At 35.5% G+C, this 22,529-nt stretch overlaps 1 protein-coding gene across 1 annotated transcript; it reads right to left on the bottom strand.

Annotated features, from left to right (window-relative positions):
- Nucleotides 1-501: 501 nt before the first annotated feature.
- On the bottom strand, nt 502-17,747 carry LOC115456327. Its single transcript, XM_030185345.2, has 8 exons — nt 17,644-17,747; nt 16,754-16,869; nt 10,722-10,824; nt 10,156-10,302; nt 4,613-4,763; nt 2,400-2,427; nt 1,391-1,480; nt 502-842 (listed from the first exon to the last, which is right to left on the bottom strand). The coding sequence occupies exons 3-8, from the start codon at nt 10,763-10,765 to the stop codon at nt 733-735; spliced, it is 570 nt and encodes a 189-aa protein (XP_030041205.1). The 5' UTR covers nt 10,766-10,824; nt 16,754-16,869; nt 17,644-17,747; the 3' UTR covers nt 502-732.
- Nucleotides 17,748-22,529: the final 4,782 nt, after the last annotated feature.

Raw genomic sequence — 22,529 nt, 5'->3', positions numbered from 1 at the left:
GTAGAAGCCATGCTCCGGGGCGAGAGAGTGGGACGCAGTCACCTCCTTCTGCGAGGACGTGATGCTCGCAAAGGAGGTGGCGGAGCGGATACGGCGCCAAAGCGCCCAACGTCCCATCCGCCACGGCAGACGCACAAGACGCGGGCGTCGAACGTCTGCTGAGGATCGTCGGCCTCCGTAGGCGCGGACCGTCGGGTGACGAGCATTGGGTAGCCCGTCGCCCGAAACACCCCAACGGCCCGTGTGTTCGGCGCGTAGTGTTCCACGCGCGCCTCGAAGAGCAGTGTCAGAGTAATTTGCGGGGCCCTTTAGGGCCGGTGCCTGCCTAGGTCTCAATGCCACCGGATCTTGGACCTAGGCACATAGGCAAAGGATGGGAACACCGTAGGTTCTTAGTCGGTAAAAGTCTGACACGTCCTCCCGCCCATCCCAAGGCGGGAGATAGTCAACTGACGATTTACCTACGTAAAAAAAAAAAAAAAAAAAAAAAAAAGGGATCTTTTGCATATTTCATTTAGTCTATTTTTAAAACCATTTATTTCTCTACATACACATAAATACAACAAAAAAGTATAAAAGAAAAAAAAAACACATACACACACAGTTAACAATACCAGGCACACAACTGATTGCTTGCATGATGTGTGGTAGAAGGGATAAAGGGATTTAAATATTGTTTAGTTAGAGCTGCCTTTATTTGTGTATGATTTCTTGTCTTACCTTCCTGCATGCCTAAATATTTGTATGTTTCATTTTCTTCCATAAGTGAAAAGCAAGGATCATGTGTAACACTAGTATAATAATTATAATAATTATTATTATTATATTCTTGATGATAAAACCTGAAATTTAGCAAGTCATGGGTTATATAAATAAATTACAAAGCCTATAGCCTTCCTAATAAATGGGCTATCCAACACTAAAAGAATTGTCGAACCAGTAGTTCCTGAGATTAGCGCGTTCAAACAAACAAACAAACTCTTCAACTTTATGTAATAGTATAGATTAATCTGTATATATCCGGTTCCAAGAGGCCGGCATAATTGTATCGACTGCCGAGGGGTAATTATCTCTCATCAGTAGACATTCTATTGTGCTCCACTCCACTTACCATCAGGTACAGAGGTTTCACTCTGCCTAGGACGTATAAAAAAAAGTTTCTCTATGAAATATATTACCAGCTACATACATAAATCCAAAACTATAGGGAATACTCTATAACACTCAAAGTAGTCTCTGCGTTGATTATGATGAAAACGCAAACTGCATCATTGGATTTTTGAAAAATTGTTACATCGGGTACAAATTACAGACTCCCAGCTATGCAAAATAATCAAAAACTGCAAATTTCAATTCTATCAACGATATTTATAAAAGATTATTAACTTACTTATGTGTTTTTCATCTGATATGTTTTTCTGTTGATCATCAGTCACTCCAACACGAAAACTCTTTTCATTGAACGTATTGTATACATAGTCTGAAAATAAAAAAAAAAAACATATTAAGTTACGGTCATACTTAGGACCATACTAATAGATCAATCTCTCTGATGGAAGGGTCTCAAGTAAACATTTAATGTATTGTAATATTAAATAAACAAAGCTTAAGATATCATTAAAGAGCTTGTTCACATCTGAGTCGACGTTGCTTCACAAACAAAACTACGGTGTCAAAAACCGTCATATGCTGTGACTCAAAGGGTTAAGTTTTCCGAAAGGTAACCCGACACAACATAGAGGTACTAATATGTATAAATGTGGCCTGCAAATAGTTCTGATGATAATAAGAAAGGGAAGCCAGCAGGATCGGATTATGTGGACTCTTCGCCATTGCTGTGGCTTAAGATATCATTTGAGATGCTGTTGATCTGTTTATTAATCAGCGACGATCTTAAGATGCTGACTTTAACTTGACAGCGTCTCAGCTTATATCGAATTTCAGAGCTAAACTGAGTTTTATCTATTTATAAGGCCAAATCAAATGTCAAATGGATGCCACAATGAATGTCGTTAAGAAATCGCGATGAATAATGGCTTCTCATATTCGTGTCGATAAATAGTCAAATAATTTAATTATAAACTTATCCCCGATGGGGTATGTAGAGGCGCAACCAGGGCACCCACTTTTCGCCAAGTGTGTATCGGGCACAAATTCCAGACTCCGGGCTGATACTGAGCAGAAAAAGCCAAATATCACTTTGCTCGACCTGGGATTTGAACCCAGGACCTCGGAGCGCTGCCGTATCGCGCATACAGTACAACTACGCCACCAAGTACAATGACACCAGCGCCATCCATTAAAAAAAATGCGATATATTACACTTATAGTCACTGACAGTTGCTTTAGTAGGTTCGAGACTGACTCCAATACAACTAGATTTATGTGAAGTTCTTTACCTGCATTTTTCATGTGTTGAAGCAGCACCTGAAACGTTAAACACGGTACTTTGTTAATAAATTATTATGCTGGCCTGTTCGAAGCTAGATAAACAGGCTGTTCCCGAATACGTGAGCACTATGGCGGGGTTTCCATCTTGTCATTTGTTTGTCATTATCCGAACGGACACAAATATCCTTTCACCAGTAAAACATTGCATCTCATTACAACTTTGCATTGTCATTCATTCATTTATTCATTCATCTCAGCCACAGGAGGTCCACTGCTGAACATAGGCCTCCCCCAAGGATCTCTACGTCGACCTGTTGGAAGCGGCCTGCATCCAGCGACTTCCTGCAACCTTAGCCAAGTCGTTCGTCCACCTTGTAGGCGGGCGTCCGACATTTCGCTTGCCTGTACGTGGGCTCCACTCTAGAACCTTTCGACCCCAACGGCCATCGGTTCTTCGAGCTATGTGCCCGGGCTACTGCTACCGAATTAAGTGCGTATGATTCGTGGTTAAGAGACTTTGCCGCCTTCACACCCACCACTTCAACTCCTGTAAGCCAGGATCGGCAGTGGCACGCATTTTATGACACCGAGCGATGAAGCTCGGTGAGATGTGTGCCCCCCACTCTCCCCTATAAAATAATCATAGGCTTATTGATTAGCATTATTTTATTATAATTATTTACCAGTACGTACATGTTACATGCATGAGCACCGGAACTGGAGTGGGCTGTGTAGGAATGGGACACATGAAATTATTTTTTTAATCGATATCTAATCGCTCATATCCCATTTCTTTCCAAATCAACAATAATCTTTCAAATATGCAGGTGTTTTTAATAGTCCTCCTGGCTTTACTTTTAGGCTCATTTTCATTTTGATATAAATCACACAGTTGTTTATTTTCATACCAGGCCCTTCCAGTCGATAAGCTGGACGATTACAGTATCCCATTCACGGGTTTCCCCCGGTGTTTTACAAGGGATGGTAGTACACAAATAAAATACCAAGAGACTAATAAAATGACACAGTCTTACCACTTGCAATGAAGATAACACGAAGAACGTAATCACAAAGTATTTCGTGGTGAATGGTTTTTGCTACTGAGGCCAATATGGCGCTTTCTTATGTATAACTCATTGTACAGTTTGCAGACTGACGTGTTTATGGATCTTAAATATTAGCGAGAGCGTCTGTTTTTTTCCACCAATAACTGGTCTGTAAGGCACCGCCCATACGCCGTTTGTTACAATGGTCTAATCATTGATTGATCACTTTTAATTGAATGAAGCAACAGCAGATTCTTATTGCATAGTTAATTAATTTTGCAATTAGTTAAAGCAACAAGCAACCGATAATTAGTTTTTAACGGTCGATTTTAATATACGTACAAAGTCGCTTCTACGATCATGCGAAAATGGACCAATCACAACAAAGTATTTTTGACATGCGTACAAATGACTTATTCTGATTGGTTTATTTTAAGGTACGGATCAAAGATTACGATGGAGATTGTTTATTTAAATCGATCGTAAATTAACGCATCCGTCGAATACAGATCAGCTATGCCTGCTTGGTATAGATGTACCAAACTAGAAATTATTGTTTTTGCAAAATTGTATTAGGTATCTAATTTTGCAAACTTGTATTAGGTATCTAAGCGGCGATAGCCTAGTTGGGTGTGGAACGGTCTGCTGAGACGAATGTCCGCAGGTTCAAATCCCAAGGGCACACACCTCTGACTTTTCTTAAAAATCATGTGTGTATTCTTTGTGAATTTATCGTTCGCTTTAACGGTGAAGGAAAACATTGTGAGGAAACCTGCACATCTGAGATATTCTCAATAGGAATTTTGAAGGTGTGTGAAGTCTACCAATCCGCACTAGGCCAGCGTGGTGGGCTAAGGCCTAATCCCTCTCAATAGTAGAGGAGGCCCGTGCTCAGCAGTGGGCAAGTATATAATACAGGGCTGATATTATTATTATTATATATATATTAGGTATCTAGGCACAATGTCAGCTATTTTTTAACGCATGAGAGAACTTGGCCCGAACGAAGATAACATAAAAGATAAAACTGTATTTGTATTGAGTTTCAGTTGTTTGAGTAATTTGGATAAACAGTAACTATTTACAATTGTACTAAAATTTTGTATTTATACCTACACATGCTGATCCCGGAACGCGAGACGTGGCGCTACAGGCTTTGATTCTAGTGTAATTACCTGTTGTGTCTTGGTGGGGCGCTGGTCATTCTTGTTTACATTATTTTCGTATGCAGGGGGAGGTGTGCCCGCCGGGATTAAAGATATCGGCTGTTTGTACACATCGTTATTGTGGAAGTTGTAACTTGACTTGCTATCATCGGTGGGCTTCCTGTAATTTCAAACATTTGTTATTTATATTTACACACACGCGGTTTATTCCCAAAGGGGGATAGAGGTGCAACAAGTCACCCACTTTCCGCCACGTGATATTTACGATGTTATAGGTAAGTCATTATCGGCCACAAACTTCGGGCTGATTTATGTATTAACACCAAAATACTCACATTCTCATTAATAAAAATTTACAACATAAAATTATATATTTCTTTGTTGTGTTTTAGGAATAGCCTAGAGCACTCCGCTACGAGTTACTGTTTCCCAGGAATGCTCTATAAAGACATTATAAAACAAGTAGTTAGCAAGACATATACTCCTGAGTCCTGTACTGCAATATTAGTAAGTAATAGTTTTAATTTAACAAAAAATGACATATTAAGTAGCATAGCCTCTATGATCAGCCTTAATTGTCAAAAAAGAATACTTGTGCTTTTCCTTAATTATCAAATGTCTCAGATAGGGTAAACAATCATTCACACACTTAATAAGCAGATGCACTTTTTAGTCAACTATTATAGTGATAAATTTATATTTTTGGACGTCAATAATTTTATTGAAAAATGTATTTTAAATTTGACTCCTATAGTGTATCTGACAAATACTTGTAGACATTCTATAGCTACATTGTTAGCATTTAATATAAACACAGTCGTAAGTACTATGCCGAATAACTCCTACTCCTCCCTCTTTTCTTCCTTCCCTCTATCCCCTCTATTCTTCCTCCCGGGCCCTAAGACCGTTTAGCTGCAGGCTGCCAGCGAACCTTCAGCTGGCGCCTCCAGTGATGGCGGTAGGGCCCACCAACTCCTCATGGGACTGCCGTGGTTGCTAAACCGGGGGATCGCTTGTACAGTGTACACCAATAGCAGGGTACCCCCGGTGATAACCACGGCAGTTCCCCAAAACAAAAAAAAAATCGTTCATCATAATCAAAATTGGGTCGGCCCCACCGTACTGCCATGGCTGACCCCTGATCTAGTAGAGAAACTACCAGACTCGTACCCACTCAACCGCACGTATTAAGTTAGATTTCGCAAATAAGATGAGAAAAATCCATTAATTTAAGTGTCTTCAATACCGTCAGTCATGACATCCTTCTTGCAGACCTCTCCCACTTTTTGGTCTCTCCCTCGGCACTAGACTGGTTCTCATCTTACCTCCAGGGGCGTCAGCAGTCAGTGCGTATTGGCGATTCCTCGTCAAGTGGGTGCAATATTGACTCTGGAGTCCCTCAAGGCGGCATACTTTCCCCATTATTGTTCTCCATGTTTATTAATCTCATCACTCAAAAGCTTCAGTGTGCGTACCATCTGTACGCCGATGACTTGCAGATATATTCTCAGGCTAGAGTTGATTGATATTGAGATACAACAATAATAGCCAATCACAACGGCCCTATGTCTACGCACTGTGAAGACTGCCATGCCGTCAGCACTGAGAAACAGACTTGTTATCACAGCTTTACTCGGTCGTTAGATAAAAAACGTCTATGAATAAGGGGGTTAGACTATGCTGGTGCAAACCTTAATCCTTCCTATAATCGATTATGGTGATGTGTGCTATTTTGACCTGAATGCAGATCTACTTAACAAACTGGACCGACTTCTTAATAATTTCATTCGACTCGTATTTAACCTTCGCAAATATGACCATATTTCCTCGCATCATTTGCAATTAAAATGGCTACCTATTCGCACGCGCCGCTCATTACGTGCACTTACCATCCTATACTCTCTTCTTATGTCCCCATACCCCTCCTACTTATTTATCTTCAAACTTCCAATATCCTTGTGACAGTGATAACAGGAACCTTCGCTCTTCTAATAATCTTCTTCTCAAATGTCCCCCTCATAGTTCTGACTTCACTCATTCTTCTTTCACTGTTCAGTCTATTCTTATGTGGAATTCACTCGCCCTCGAAATCAGGGCGTCCACTACTGACTAGGGTTCAAAATGAGGATCCGGCAATTACTTTCGAGTAAAACGGAAGATTCTATACCTTAGTTCTTTATACATATATATATATATATTAAAATATTTATCTTATGCACTTATTTATCGATGTGTATATAAGTACATTTATTATTTATTATCTATAATATAAAAATGAATCGCTAAATTCTTTTTTTTTAATATTCGTCGAAGCTCAAGGATGGTTTTTACGGCGAGAAAATATCAAATAATTGCCGGAAAAACCCTAAAACAGTCTTTTTCTTTATCCCATACAAACGTATTCTAACTAATACGTAGAGTCAATTTGAGCTTTATTGCTATTGCATAAAGTTCACTGTTGTCTAAGCAATGTAGGTGTGTTCCTAACATCAAAGCAGTGTGCGTTAGAGCACATAATATAATAATGTAATGTCGCGTTCTGAAACTCAACAAAAGTGATATCGCGGACCCGACTAAATTGAACAGTCAAAAAATTTTATATATCATTAGTTATTTGGTTGGCTTCGCGATTCAAGAACAAATTACAGGCGAATCTAGGATATATAAATCAGTTGATTCGGCTACTAACCAAGATGATGTAGTCAACTATCCACCGGAATTTTTAAACTCGCTGGATTTGCCAGGATTGCCACCTCACAATCTTCAATTAAAGGTTGGATCGGTAGTTATAATGTTGCGAAATATCAACCAACCGCGTCTTTGCAACGGCACACGGTTAGCGATAAAAAAAATACTAAACAACGTGATAGAAGCAACTATACTGAAAGGAAAGTATAAAGGAGAAGATGTTCTCATACCGCGCATCCCAATGATTCCGACTGATGTGCCATTTGAATTTAAAAGACTACAGTTTCCAGTGCGGCTTGCTTTTGCTATGACCATAAACAAGTCCCAGGGGCAATCATTAAGTGTTTGTGGTATTAATCTGGAAAACTCATGTTTCTCCCATGGTCAATTGTATGTGGCCTGTTCCCGTGTTGGAAAACCATCAGATTTATTTGTCTATGCGCCAGGGAATCAAACAAAAAATATTGTATATCATAAAGCACTACAATGAAAATAAAACTGATTTTTGTTAATAATTATGATGATTACCAATGAAGCAATTACTTACTTTTAAATGCTTATATCTGTTTTATTTAATATTTTTTTTTATTCACAACGCCCTATCACCAGGGTGAAGGTTCTGTTCAGGAGAATTTTTGCCTCGACAATAAAATAGATAGGAACAAAAAACTGTCATATTACAAATCTTTTTGACAGGACGAAGTCTGTCGGGTCCGCTAGTTTATAATAATAATAATAATAATAATAATATCAGCCCTGTATTATATACTTGCCCACTGCTGAGCACGGGCCTCCTCTACTACTGAGAGGGATTAGGCCTTAGTCCACCACGCTGGCCTAGTGCGGATTGGTAGACTTCACACACCTTCGAAATTCCTATAGAGAACTTCTCAAATGTGCAGGTTTCCTCACGATGTTTTCCTTCACCGTTAAAGCGAACGATAAATTCACAAAGAATACACACATGACTTTTTAGAAAAGTCAGAGGTGCGTGCCCCTGGGATTTGAACCTGCGGACATTCGCCTCGGCAGTCCGTTCCACACCCAACTAGGCTATCGTCGCTTTTTACTTATTATTTGATTCCTGAATATTTTGTTTTTGTTCTTATCCTCCTTTTATGCACCTACCTTGATTATCTCTGCACCACCCTAAGGTTAACTGGTAGAGAATGTCTATGGCATTAAGTCCGCCTGTATACTTATGTATATAAAGTGCTAAATAATAATAATAATAATAAAACCTAGTGAAGTCATTTTTACAAATAGATACTTAAACATTTATTCGCACAACACCACGACACATTAAATTTACAAACAAAAAAAAAAGAAACACACACACACAAACAAATACAAAGATGAGAATTTTAATAAAAAATTAAATCGCCTCCAAAAACCACTCAAAACCAAAAAATATTTCACATAACAGGTATATACTGGATACCAATTTTGGAGTAGGTGCCGAATTAAAATTGCTAGTTAAGCTAGATAATTACATGAACTGCTGGTACTGCTGGTAAGTCTCTCATATGTGAGATTGAGCCTGGGCAGGTACCACCGCAATGTATATTTCTGCCACCAAGCAGCAGTGTGTAGTCACTGTGGTATTCCCTCTCTGCCTACCCCTAAAAGGGAGAATAGGTGTGATGCTATATCAGTATATGTATGTATGTATATAAGAAATAGACTCAACCAAATCCCAACGAAAACACAACTAATGTGCTTCGCACGTAGTACGACTATCGCACTAAAATGTTACGCCTCTGCCTACCCCTGAAAAGGGGAAATGGTGTTATATTATATGTATAAGAATGTAAGAAGTACACTCAACTAAACCCAACGCAAAAACGTAAATAAAAACGTTACAAGAAAGCGAAATTCGCGATTTTATTTACTTGGACGACATAATTATTCTAGTTTCTTTAGTAGTTTTAAAACCAAACTACTGAAGCGATTACGAAAAAAAATCTATTGAAGAATTTGACAAATCGGTCCCTAAGTGAGCGAGTTCTGAGATTATTTCATTATCACTTCACAAATAACAAATTAATCCAGATATGACAGTCCAAAACACTTTAATGAATATTTCAAATAACAATCAGGAACGTTAACTAAGTTGGGTTTACTCAAACAGCGCCATCTGATGTAGTCTGATAATGATAACTCAGTTTACCTGACTCGGGATTCGAACCTCAGTACGGCAGTCGTGATATGAGACGTTTATTTGCATTGATCAGAACTATTTTTGAGGAAAAGCCTCATTTAGACATATCAATTCAAAGATCATAGCGAGGAAATTTGCACTTACGTTAACGTATACTAGTCTTTTGACAAACATTCAAACAATGATTTTTGCTAATAATACGATTATTTCTTTCAATAATTACTCTGTGTTCATAAGGCATAAGGGATAACTTAATTTCAAATAAGTTATCCACAAATTATTTTATAACCTGGCTAAATAGAGAATGGCAATGATTGACTTATTTTATTCTTACAACTAATATTTTTAATAAGTCATAGTTTATTTTAAAAATAACTTAAAAATGATTCAAAATTAAACTCTAAGAAATATCTGGAATTTATCGCTCTGAAACGTTTGCGAGGCTGACTGGATAGATAATAGATATCACCGAAACATCTATTTCTATCGCAATGCAACATTATGCAAGCACTGTTCGGTTCCAGTTTAAAGGATATTTCAGTGTAACTACCCAATAATATGAGACTTAACATCCAATATCTCGGGGCGACAAGCGCTGTGGAAGTCCACACAGCGCTTTGTAATTCAAAGTTCGCGTTGTGTTATCATATCATATCCAAGTGCCTTGCTAAAAGGTTATAAAGAATATTTGAAAGGTACTCACTGCATATCAAACTTGGGGTACATTAAATGTTTCCAGAAGTGCGTCCCGTCCCGCGCGGCGACCGGGCCCGAAGGACCAAACTCGATGTTGTCACGGGCGACCGGTTTATACAGGGGGAAGGCTAGGGCTACAGCCCCTCCCACGACACTGAAACACGTAATACAAAATTTTAATGTAGTTATAAATGTTATTAGAATAACTGGGGGAATAATGCCTTGATTTCTTGCTGAAACAAACAAACCAATGATATGCTCGTCGTAAGCTGTTATATATAGGTATAACTGTATACCCGTCCTTAAGAAATATTCTACCACTAACAATAATATTTATTAGATGTTGAACGATGAAGGCAAACTAACCTTCCTAACATTTTTATCAGTGTTTGGAACACACATTAAATTTACTTGCATTAAACTAACGAACTTCCTCTTATTAGCAGAAGTGGGCCCGTGCCCAGCAGTGGGACACTATATAATACAGGGCTGATATAATTTAAATTGCATAATCATTGGAGGTTAATAGTAATCAATTTATATTCGATTCCATTACCCCTAAACGATACTCACATTACAACTAGAGCTGCGACAGCGAGATCCCTCACAGACCACATCCTGATAGTTCAGTAAACCTGCGGTGAATAATGCTGTTCCCCGTCCACTCTCTCTTTTTCTGCAATATGAATCTTATAAGTATGCAAATTGGATTCAATTTATTATTTATTATATGTCATCCAAATGAAAAGATGTCTTGGATTATTAGCTGTTGATGTAAATTACAAACAAAAGATTAATTTTCTAGAATTTGTCATTTATGCGTTATTTAACAAATAGTTTTAACTGGTAGGTCACTCATATGTGAGAGTCCGCCTGAATAGCTACCACCGCAATGACTATTCCTGCCAACAAACAGCAGTGTGTAGTCACTGTTTTGTTCCGGTTTGAAGAAAATTGTACCCAGTGTAATTACTGAGACATAAGATTTAATGTTAGTAGTATACGCAAACCTACTCCTTTTAATTGATTTGAAAGAAATTTAGCTCATAGATGGACTATGCAAGAAATACAGCTAACTAGCAATTTTAATTAGGCACCGACGCCAAAATTGGTATCCAATATATACTTGTTATGTGAAATTATTTTTTGGTTTTGAGTGGTTTTTGAAGACGGTTTAATTTTTTGTTAAAATTATTTTCATTTCTTGCTTTTTTGTGTTAGTAATAAATAAAAAATAGACCGCCTCAATGGCATAGTTGTGTTTCGCTCACGATACGACTATCGCGCTGAGGAGTTACACCTCTGAGTATCACTGAAAAGGGGAAAAGGTGTGATGCTATATACATATATGTATGTATGTAAGAAGTAGAGTCAATTAAACCCAAATCAAAAAGACTACTGATATTTTTCACAAACAGTACGACTATCGCGATGAAATGTTACGCCTCTGCCTACCCCTGACACGGGGAAAAGGTGTTATGTTATATGTATTAGTATGTGAGAAGTAAAGTCAACCAAACTTAATGCAAAAACATAACTAAATACGTCACAGGAAAGCTAAATTCGCGATTTCGTTTTCTTGGATGACATAATTATTCTAGTTTTTTAAATTTTAAAACCAAACTACCGAAGCAATGTTGAAAAAAAATTTATGGGACCAATCTGGAGAGAAATTCTTTCGAATAAAAAAATAATTTTCCAAATCGGTTCATAAACGAGGTAACAAACATACAAAAAAAAAATTCACGTCGAATTGATAACCTCCTCCTTTTTTTGAAGTCCGTTAAAAATGGAAGCATTCAAAGCAATAACAAACAAGCAAAAGAAATGGTAAATTATGGATCTTCAGCCCATTAGAAAATCCCAAAAACACGACCCATACGTCGATATCGTTTAATTTTGATATTTGTGATTGGTCGAAAGGCCAATGCGTCGGACACGTGTTAGTTTCTCAAACAAACATATGTGTTTTTGCTACATTTTAAGCAAACCGATTGCGTGTTCTTATGCCATATCTACCTCTCCATTATATCATTGGTCCTGTCCAAAGAGTTCTAAGATTATATAGAGCGAACAATGGGAAGATTGTCATACAAAAATGTTCCGCTCATGCAATAATTACTCAATCTACAGTGACATAGCAAAATAACAATGTTAAATGATTTATATTTTTTCATGGTGTCATTTACACGTTTTTAATACACATCTCGGCATATTTTTTGGAAATATGTACAAGACAAATAAACAGCCGGTTATGAAATTATTTACTACCCTAATCTGCATAATGATCTCTTATGTTTACGCGAATATACTCTAATCTAATCTAATCTACAACCACTCCCATCACCAACTTTTTAATTTTTATTTTATATACGCTTTCCGAATATACTCAAGGTTAAGGTAAGAAAAAGTAGATTGGCCGGCATACACATTACATTAATTAGATACAATATATAACCAAAAGCACACAATCTTACCTGAAACCAAAGAAACGACAATTAAAGTTAATTATTTAATTGGTTGGTTATGAAATAATCAAAGAAATAATCTTCTTTTGAAAACGTGTTTCAGTGATTCTGCCAATGGCGGCCAAAGAGAATTATAATACATATGGAAATAGAGACCCTACTCGTTGGGTTTTTGTACCAATTGACATTACGGCTGTTTCATAATTGTGAGGTAGAGGGCGTTCACGATTTTCGTTGGTTTCACGATTCAGGTTTATTGTGTTTTATTATTTTAAAAGTGTAGAAGCAGATCTGTATCCGCTATGCCATTGTAATATAATATTTATGACATCTTATTTACAGTGTACTTCTATCATTAACATTACATAATAATCCGATAGTAATCTATACTATTATGTAAAGCTGAAGAGTTTGTTTGTTTGTTTGAACGCGCTAATCTCAGGAACTACCGGCCCAAACTGAAAAAATCTTTTTGCGTTGGATAGCCCTTTGTTCGTGGAGCGCTATAGGCTATATATCATCACGCTATACCCAATAGGAGCGGAGCAGTAAAAGCTAATCTCAGAAACTACCGGTCCAAATTGAAAAAAATATTTTTGCGTTGGATAGCCCTTTGTTTGTGGAGTGCTCTTAGTTATATATCATCACGCTATGACCAATAGGAGCGGAGCAGTAATGAAACATGTTGCAATAAAACGGGGACAATTTATTAGTTTTGAGAGCGTCCGTTGCGTGCGCTGCGTAAACGGTTAAAGTTATGCAACAATGATGTATGACGGGATTGTTCCTCTTAAAAAGTTCTAAAAAATATATTATAAAACAAAGTCCCCCACTGCATCCGTCTGCCTAAACGTGTTAAACTCAAAAACTACCCAACGTATTAAGATGAAATTTGGTATGGAGACAGTTTGAGACCCTGGGAAGAACATAGGCTCCCGGGAAACTACTACTTTTATAACGGAAATCTTTAGCCTGAAAAACTTTATAACGCGGGCGGAGCCGCGGGCAAAAGCTAGTACGATATAAGAATAAGATTGTTAATCAGACAAACATCGTATTGAAAATATTATTATTATTTTATTTTTTTGATATAACATTTTGTGTACAAAGTGCTTATAGTAAGTACTAATGATATTCACATTCAATATTAGATTTACAAAGTATTACACCTCTATTAAGTTATGTAAGGGCTGATAATTTGATCTTAGTTATCAATTATATTCAATGGAAAAGTAAACGATACTACTTTAAAATAAACTGCAATACACTGTAAAATTCCGAAATACTTGAGTAAATTTTAAATTATTCCAATAATATTTAAAATTATTCTATGTCTAAAAATAAATACTGTGACGAATAATAATTAACATTGATATTTATAATATGCTAAAACATTCTCAATTGTCAAACTTTATTTTTATAACAATTGATTTAACTTTATAAAAAATATATGAATTCTTTTGTATTTCGACATTCATTTTATTGTTTAGCTCAATGTATCATCAAATAAATATCAAGTATCAATGTTCAAATAAAAGAGAATTTATTATTTTTTCTAAGAATTGCCTAATAAGATACGATTCAATATAGAAATACATAAAAATTTACAAATCAAGAACAGCAATTAACTCTGAAACATACTAGCTAGCCATACTATTTAGGAGTTCAAATAAAGTCTTTGTCTTCATCAAAAAGGAAATTCGGATCCTAGCATTATCTTTCTACACAAACAAGTGAAACTAATATTAACAAGAACAATCTTATTCTAAGCCAAACAAAATTAGTTCACAAATAAGTCACGCTAATTTTAAAACTTTGAAAATGGTCACAAAAGATTAAATCAGTTTTTACCGAAATAGTCACGAGATTAAATGGGATAAAATTGATAGAGATTCACCGGTCAGCCACGAGCGACATTTTGTTCTAGAAGTTTTTCAGCGTACTGCAAAAATGAATTCACAAATATCCATTGGTACCATCGAGAAGTTTATTGGCAGAGAAAATTATCCAACGTGGAAATTCGCCGTGAAAAACTATTTGGAACATGAGGAGCTGTGGTACACTTTTGAACCGGATTACAAACATGATGCCAAAAAGGACACAAAAGCAAGATCTAAACTAATATTACTAATTGATCCCATTAATTATGTCCACGTAGAGGAAGCGACTACGGCGGAACAGGTATAGTCGAAATTAGAGCAAGTCTTTGATGACTCCGGACTCAGCAAAAAAGTAGGTTTATTACGAGAATTAATAACAATTACTTTAAATAATAGTTCTAGTGTTAAGGATTATATTAATAAAGTGATGACAGCAGCACACAAGCTCAGAAATATAAACTTTGTAGTAGGAGACGAATGGCTCGGTACATTGCTACTCGCTGGCCTCCCAGAAGTCTACAAACCGATGATTATGGCTATAGAAAGCTCCGGTGTGCCCGTTAGCGCTGATTTTGTCAAAACGAAGCTATTACAAGACGTCAAAGTATCAGAATCCTCAGCCTATTATGTCAAGTATAATAAAATTAGAAATACGTCAAAATCTCATAAGGATTAATCTGATAAATATTATAAGAAAAGCCCACGGTGTTACAATTGTAACAAATATGGACATTTAAGCAAAAACTGTTATTTTCAACATAAGAAAAACACACAGCCCGAGAAATCAAGCTCGGTTAATAACTAAAAAAATAATGGTTATTATGCTGCTTTTCAGCTGCAGAAACATTGGGTCGGAACAGATGATATATTGATTCTGGAGCCTCGTGGCATATGTGCAGAGAAAGAAAATGGATGCACAATGTTTCATCTTCTACAGTAAGTCATATAAAGGTAGCAGACAACAAGACTGTGGCAGTGTTAGGATGTGGTAGCGTCGACTTGCAAATAAGAGATTCTGATGGTAAACCTCAAACAATATAAATAAGAAGCGTTTTATATGTACCTTTTTTGACAACTAATTTAATTTCTGTAAGTCAGATGATAAAAAATGGCTGTGAGGTTAAATTCGAAAAAGACTACTGCCAGATTTATAAAGATAACAAATTAATTTTCACTGCATTGCAACATAATAACATGTATGTATTAAATTATTTTTCTGAGACGTCAGCCTTGTGGTCGAAAGTAGATGAATATGTTTTAAATTTATGGCACCAGAGAATGGGCCATCTTAATTTCACAAACTTGATAAAAATAGAGGAGAATGCAGAAGGGGTAAAATTATCCAAAAAAGATAATCAGATTTGTACTACTTGTTTAGAAGGGAAAATGACTAGATTGCCATTTAAAGATATTGGGACTAGAGCATCTGAACCACTTCAATTAATTCACTCCGATTTATGTGGACCGATGAAAACTATGTCCTTGGGAGGTGCAAGATATTATGTCACGTTTATAGACGACTTTAGTAGAAAAGGTTATGTCTATTTTATGAAAAATAAATCTGATACTTTGAATAAATTTAAAAATATTGTAGAGAATGAAACTGAAAAACGGATAAAAGTATTACGATCAGATAATGGTCGAGAATATGTAAATACAGAATTCAAGTTGTTTCTGGAGAAATCTGGCATACAACATCAAACTACCAACCCTTATTCTTCAGAGCAAAATGGGTTAGCCGAACGGATGAATTGTACGCTTGTAGAAAGGGCTAAATGTATGATTTTGAAGTCCAGATTAGAGAATGTGAAGCCATGGTACATGTCCGAAGGAAAAGAGGCAAAAATGGGACTCCAAAGCGGTGAAAATAGTATTTGTTGGATATTGTGAGTACACAAAAGGGTAAAGATTCTATCATAGAAAACAGAAACAAATATACAAAAGTAGAGATGCAATTTTTTTTGAGCACGTAGTTACTAATAATTGTATTATTATGCCTTTATCAGAGTTACAAGATAAGGAAATTGAAAACTTGTCACAATCTGTGGATATATCAGACAATTCGCATTGTGATACACCAAAAGTTTCAAGTTCAACTGTGAATAAGAGTACTGATAAAGAGGAAGTATTGGAAAGTGATGATAGCTACCACACTGATACTGCTGACGATGAGTATTTGCCAGCTAGAAAAATAACTGAAGTTACACCAAGTAAAATAGTATTGAGCCCGAGAAATAAAAATAAACAGAGTACTTACTTATGTGAAAGTTTCTAGCCTTATTTGCCAATGAGCCCGATTCTGTAGAAAAAGCTCTTTTGGGTCCAAATGCAAAAGAATGGAAGGATGCCATGAACAGTGAATATGAGTCACTCCTGAAAAATAATACGTGGTCATTAGTAACTTTACTAGAAAATAAGAGAGCAATTCCTTTGAAAAGACTGGTGCTAATGGAGAAATTGTACGATACAAAGCAAGATTAGTCATTAAAGGTTTTATTCAGAAGAAGGGAGTAGAATATAATGACGTATTTGCCCCGGTAGTTCGTCTTACTTCAATCAGATATTTATTGGCATTGGCTGTAAAATACAAATTCTTCATTGAGCAGATGGATGCAGTTACTGCGTTCTTACAAGGGGATATTGACCCAGAAATATATATGGAACAACCACCGTCTTATGAACAAGGAGATAAACTTTGTAAGTTAAATAAAGCCATTTATGGACTTAAACAGGCGAATCGACAATGGAATTTGAAATTAAGGTCTGTATTAAAAGAATTGGGCTTGAAAAGTATTTCTGTGGATCCATGTATATATCACAACACTAATGATAGAAATATTGTGATAATTATTATTTACGTTGATGACTTATTATTATTTTATAATAATGAACAAGTGGGAAACGAAATGAAACAACAATTGAAAAGTAAATTTGAAATGAAAGAACTTGGTCCTGTGCATTATTTTATTGGTTGGAAAATTCAGCAAAACTTATCGAGAGATAAGATTTATATTGATCAGACTAATTATATAAAATTAATTTTAGAAAGATTTAAAATGAATGATTGTAATCCAGTTAACTTGCCATGTGAGTCTGGTGTTAAATTAATCAGTTCAGAAGATGAAAGAAATATATTAACAAACATACCTCGTACTCTCTCCTACTCTCTACTCGTTTTACAGTTCTTGATGATGGTAGAGTAAAATACTTGCATAAAAGTTTGTAACATTTAGAACGTTTTTTTGAATAAAGACAATGACAATATTTTTACTCTGGTGTAAATCGCCTTCCCTTCGCTTTCGTAATTTTTTTATATTTTTTTGGAATAAACCAATTTGAGTATTGTATACCGCGTGTCTTCGGGACCTACTTGTAAGGCAGTAGATATGGTCCGAAAATACTTTAGTAATATCTGAAAAATAAAACATCAATGAATATTACTGTTCGAGCAAGGAAAAGTAAATTTAGTAACTATACGTTGTCAAATATAGGATGATAATTTTGACAGCTCATTCACATGAAGTTTCGTATTTTTTTCCGGTAAAATTTACTACAGGTAATATTATACTTTATTTTGAAGTGCCACAGAGGTACAACATCTAGCCTAAGCACTTTTAAGGTGATATATAATATCTAAGTATCTGAATCAGTTCAACCTGTAAATTTCTTGGCGCAACATGTGGAAAACATCTTACCTAGATTCAAAGTGGGAAATGCAGTTCTACATAAAGCACCGATATATAATTTATAACAGCTCTCAAAGTGCCTATGTATATGTGTACCGCAAGTTTTTTTTTATATGTATTCTTGTCCTCTGTTAAGAGTTTTATCGAGAACTTTAATTCAAACTTGAATCCTTTTGTCCTGCCAAGGTTTCCACCTATAACTAGTTGCGTTAGGGATATAATGTAATGGTCCTGAAAAATAATATAATAATTTATTATATTTTAACACAATACAAATGCAAGGAATAAATCCCTTAGACATACAGCTCTGAAATTTGTTTATTCAATAGTCAAACCAAAATACGTATATTAAACCAAGAACACGTAATAACGACAATCTTGTCTACCAACAGATTTTTCATAGTTTAAATTAAAAATGAATATCGCATAATTTTAAGGTATGCAGATTTCCACACGTATTTTAAAAAAGACTTTATTTAAATGAGCAGATTTCGCCATCGCGGTGAATAAGTAAATATTATGTACGATTTTAATGAGTACTACCGATATTATTTTTATGAAAAATATAAATGTCATTTACCATCAATCGCACAACCAAGATAACATGAGACATTTTGTCCAAATATTTTATCAGTTCCTTATCGCGTGCAAAACAAATAACTAAGCCCGGGGGTGAATTAGTAAGAAGGCATCGGTGGTCCGTTTGAATAAGCAAAGTTCTTTCATTATTTAGGAAATCGTAATCCCACTTATCGCACACAAACTGCAATGGGAAATTTGAAAATTTGCAACCGGAGAACGAATTACGGAAACAAGGCGATGCTGCCAATTAATGCAATAAATATTTTAACATGCTTGTGAGAAAATAGATATTTAATGTTTTGGAAACTCGAGTAATTTTTTTTAAAAGTATGCGTTGATTTGTTTGTAATTGTATTAATAAAATGGAAAAATTAAATTTAGATTCAGTTGTCATGTTACAACAGAAGGAGACCATTAAATATTCTACCATTTAATAACAATCATCAGATATTGTGGCAATTCGTCTTGACATTGTGTCAGTCAATTTTTTATCGTGTTTCGTTCGGAATTTTTAAGTAATCCATATTTTTTTTAATTAATCAAAATAGCCTCTGACATTTGTTTTTATGTTTTTAATTATCTAATTTAATTACATACATAATTATTTTATAAATATGGATAAAAGGCATGATTAGTGTTTTGAAAACTTATTTCCACTGTCATCTAACTGAAAGTATTATACAACAAAATTTGAATAGATGTTAGACCAAAGACAAATAGAGTGACATACCCCGATGGCGGCCCAAAGTAAACTATAAATTTGACATTAGCGTATGCGAAAACACCTATAACGGATACGTAATTACAGGAGTGGACAGCATAGATAAAAAAATTAAGAAAATTTTGAGCATACAGAAACGAAGAATAGCAGGGACCGCAAAAAAAATTAAAGTCATATATAAGAGTTGGTACCAAAGAGAATAATAATATATATGGAAATAGAGAGCCTACTTGTTGGTTTTTTATGCCAATCGACATTACGGCTGCTTCATACTTGTGAGGTTAGAGGGCGTTCGCGATTTTCGTTGCGTTTCACGATTCAGGATTATTGTGTTTTATTATTTTGCAAACGGTTTTAAAAGTGCAGAAAACGGCAATTCAAGTATTAAAATACTTAGAAGTAGATCTGTATCCGCTATGCCGTCGTAGTATAATATTTCTGACATCTTATTTACAGTGTACTTCTATCATTAACAATACATAATAATTCGATAGTAATAAGATCTAAGAATAAGATCGATAATCAGACAAACATCATATTGAAAATATGGTTTTTATTTTATTTTTTATGATATAAAATTTTGTGTACAAAAATACTTATGATAAGTACTAATAACATTCACATTCAATATTAGATTTACAAAGTATTATACCTCTATTATGCTATGTAAGGTCTGATAATTTGATTATCTGATAAAAGTTGTTCATAATTAAATTATAGTCAATTTAAAAGAGAACGAAACTACTTTAGTGGTGAAACTGACATTTTATATTGTAAAACTTTATCTGAAAACTGAAAAATCATGCCTAAGAGTTGAAAAAAATATTGAAACATGTATTGTGATGACTTAAAATAATACAATATGTTATACTTTTTCTAAATGAGATCACCCTTGTAACAATCTCATATTTATGTTTGGATTGACTTTCCAACTACTATTTCATTACGCATTGAAAAAAAAAACATAACTAATATAATATAATGTGCTTAATTATTACGTATTTGTGAGGTTACTTTGAAAATCTTCACTGTCATAGACTGCCTCTGTGTCCCTCTGTGTATGTTACCGCAATGTGAATTTTCATCGCCAAGTAGCAGTGTGCACGTACTGTTGTTTTCCGATTCAAAGGACATTGTAACCAACATAATTGCTCGGCAATATAAGAATATCATCCTATGTCTTAGGTTGAGGAACGCAGGAGGGTGCCACACTACTTTGTAAGTCTGTTTCTATATAATGCTGTTTGCTCGACTGCCTCGGTGGCGTAGTAGTAATTGTACAAGTTACGAGTGCTACTACCGTGCTGAGGTCCTGGATTCGACTGAGTTTTTCCATCTTAAAAATTACTCAGTCGCAGCCTGGCGTCAGGAAGTTAGCGGTGTGACACCTCCGTGCCTCGAAAAGCACGTAAAACCGTTGGTCCTGCGCCTGATCTCTCTCCGGTCATGTCGGATTGCCGTCTCACCGGACTATGAGAGTGAAGGAACAGAGAGTGCACGTGTGTATTGCGCACACACTTGTACAATATAATATCTCCTGAGTACTTGGCTACTCTCCGTTGAGATTGGCCGCCGTGGTCAAAGTTCGGTTATGAAGAAGAAATTAATCAATCATCGCTGTTTATGTGTGGTCGACTGCTTTTCGTTATTCAATTGCAAAAAATAATAAACAGGTGCAATTGGTATACAATACAAATAGTTTTAGACCAAAACACAATCACGTAATGACATTGTTTTTCTGTACAATACCAGGTCTATGATCCTACTTGCCTACTAATTTTATACACGTGATAGTATATGCGCGGAATATAAACTATAATTAATAAACCTCTAAATAAAAATTCAGCTCACAGACAAACCAAGCCCTAAATCAAGACGATATGAGCTGTTTTTGTGCAATAAAAATGCACAATGGGATATTTATTCCCAGAAAAGTCTTTAACGTAGACGTGAACGAGAAAAATATCATTATATATTTGAACACTGTAAAATTCCGAAATACTTGTGTAAATTTTAATTTTTTTCCAGTAATATTTAAAATGTGTCAATAGTCAACTATCATTTAATGTCTGAAAATACCTGTGACAAATAATAATTAACATTAATATTTATAATATGCTAAAACATTCTCAATTGTTAAACTATATTTTTATTACAATTGATTAACTTTATGTAATTGTTTTGTATTTCGATAATCATTTTATTATTTAACTCAATGTATCATCCAAATAAATATCAAGTATAAATGTTCAAGTAAAAGAGGATTGATTAACATTTAAAAAAGTTGCATAATAATATACGATTCATTATAGAAATACAGAAAACTTTACAAATCTAGAACAGCAATTAACTCAGAAACATACTAGCTAGCCAAATAAAACAAAGTCTAGACAATTTTATTTAGGGGTTCAAATAAAGTATTTGTGTTCATCAAAAAGAAAATTCGGATCCTATTCGATCTTTCTATACAAATAAGTTAAACTAATATCAACAAGAACAATCTTATTCTAAGCTAAACCAAATTAATTCACAAATAAGTCACGCTACTTTTAAAACTTTGAAAATGTTCACTGGAAAAGAAATTAACATCAAGTTTACAATGCTCATTATACTTGCCCATAGAAAAAGGGACTATAAAGATTAGCATTTGTGGCGGTACAATCGATGCATACACCGCCATCTTGTCAACATCGCCGGAATTGCAAGAGGATCGATGCAGTGACGGAACTACAGTGATATCACACAGCAATCACGATAGATGGCGACGTCGATCCTGAATCACGCTTGCACAATTTGAGCGACGCGTTGCATATATACCATCTCCGAATAGGAACCGTCGGAGGGGCCGCAGCCGGTCAGGCGCAACATCTGCCTGACTGGAAATCTTTCCCTTCCATAGAGGAACGCAACCATCTGTTCCTCTACAGTGGCGTTAACCTTTACGCCGCTACGGTGGTGACCCCTGACGCTGAACATTTACGCCGCTACACATTAATTAAAACATACTCTCTTCTTCATGCGAAGGTTTTTTTATTTATGATATA

The sequence above is a fragment of the Manduca sexta genome, chromosome 2 (genome assembly GCF_014839805.1).
Source record: "Manduca sexta isolate Smith_Timp_Sample1 chromosome 2, JHU_Msex_v1.0, whole genome shotgun sequence".
Lineage (NCBI taxonomy): Eukaryota > Metazoa > Arthropoda > Insecta > Lepidoptera > Sphingidae > Manduca > Manduca sexta.
The sequence above is the reverse complement of the archived record's forward strand: the minus strand, read 5'-3'. Positions and strand labels throughout refer to the sequence as shown.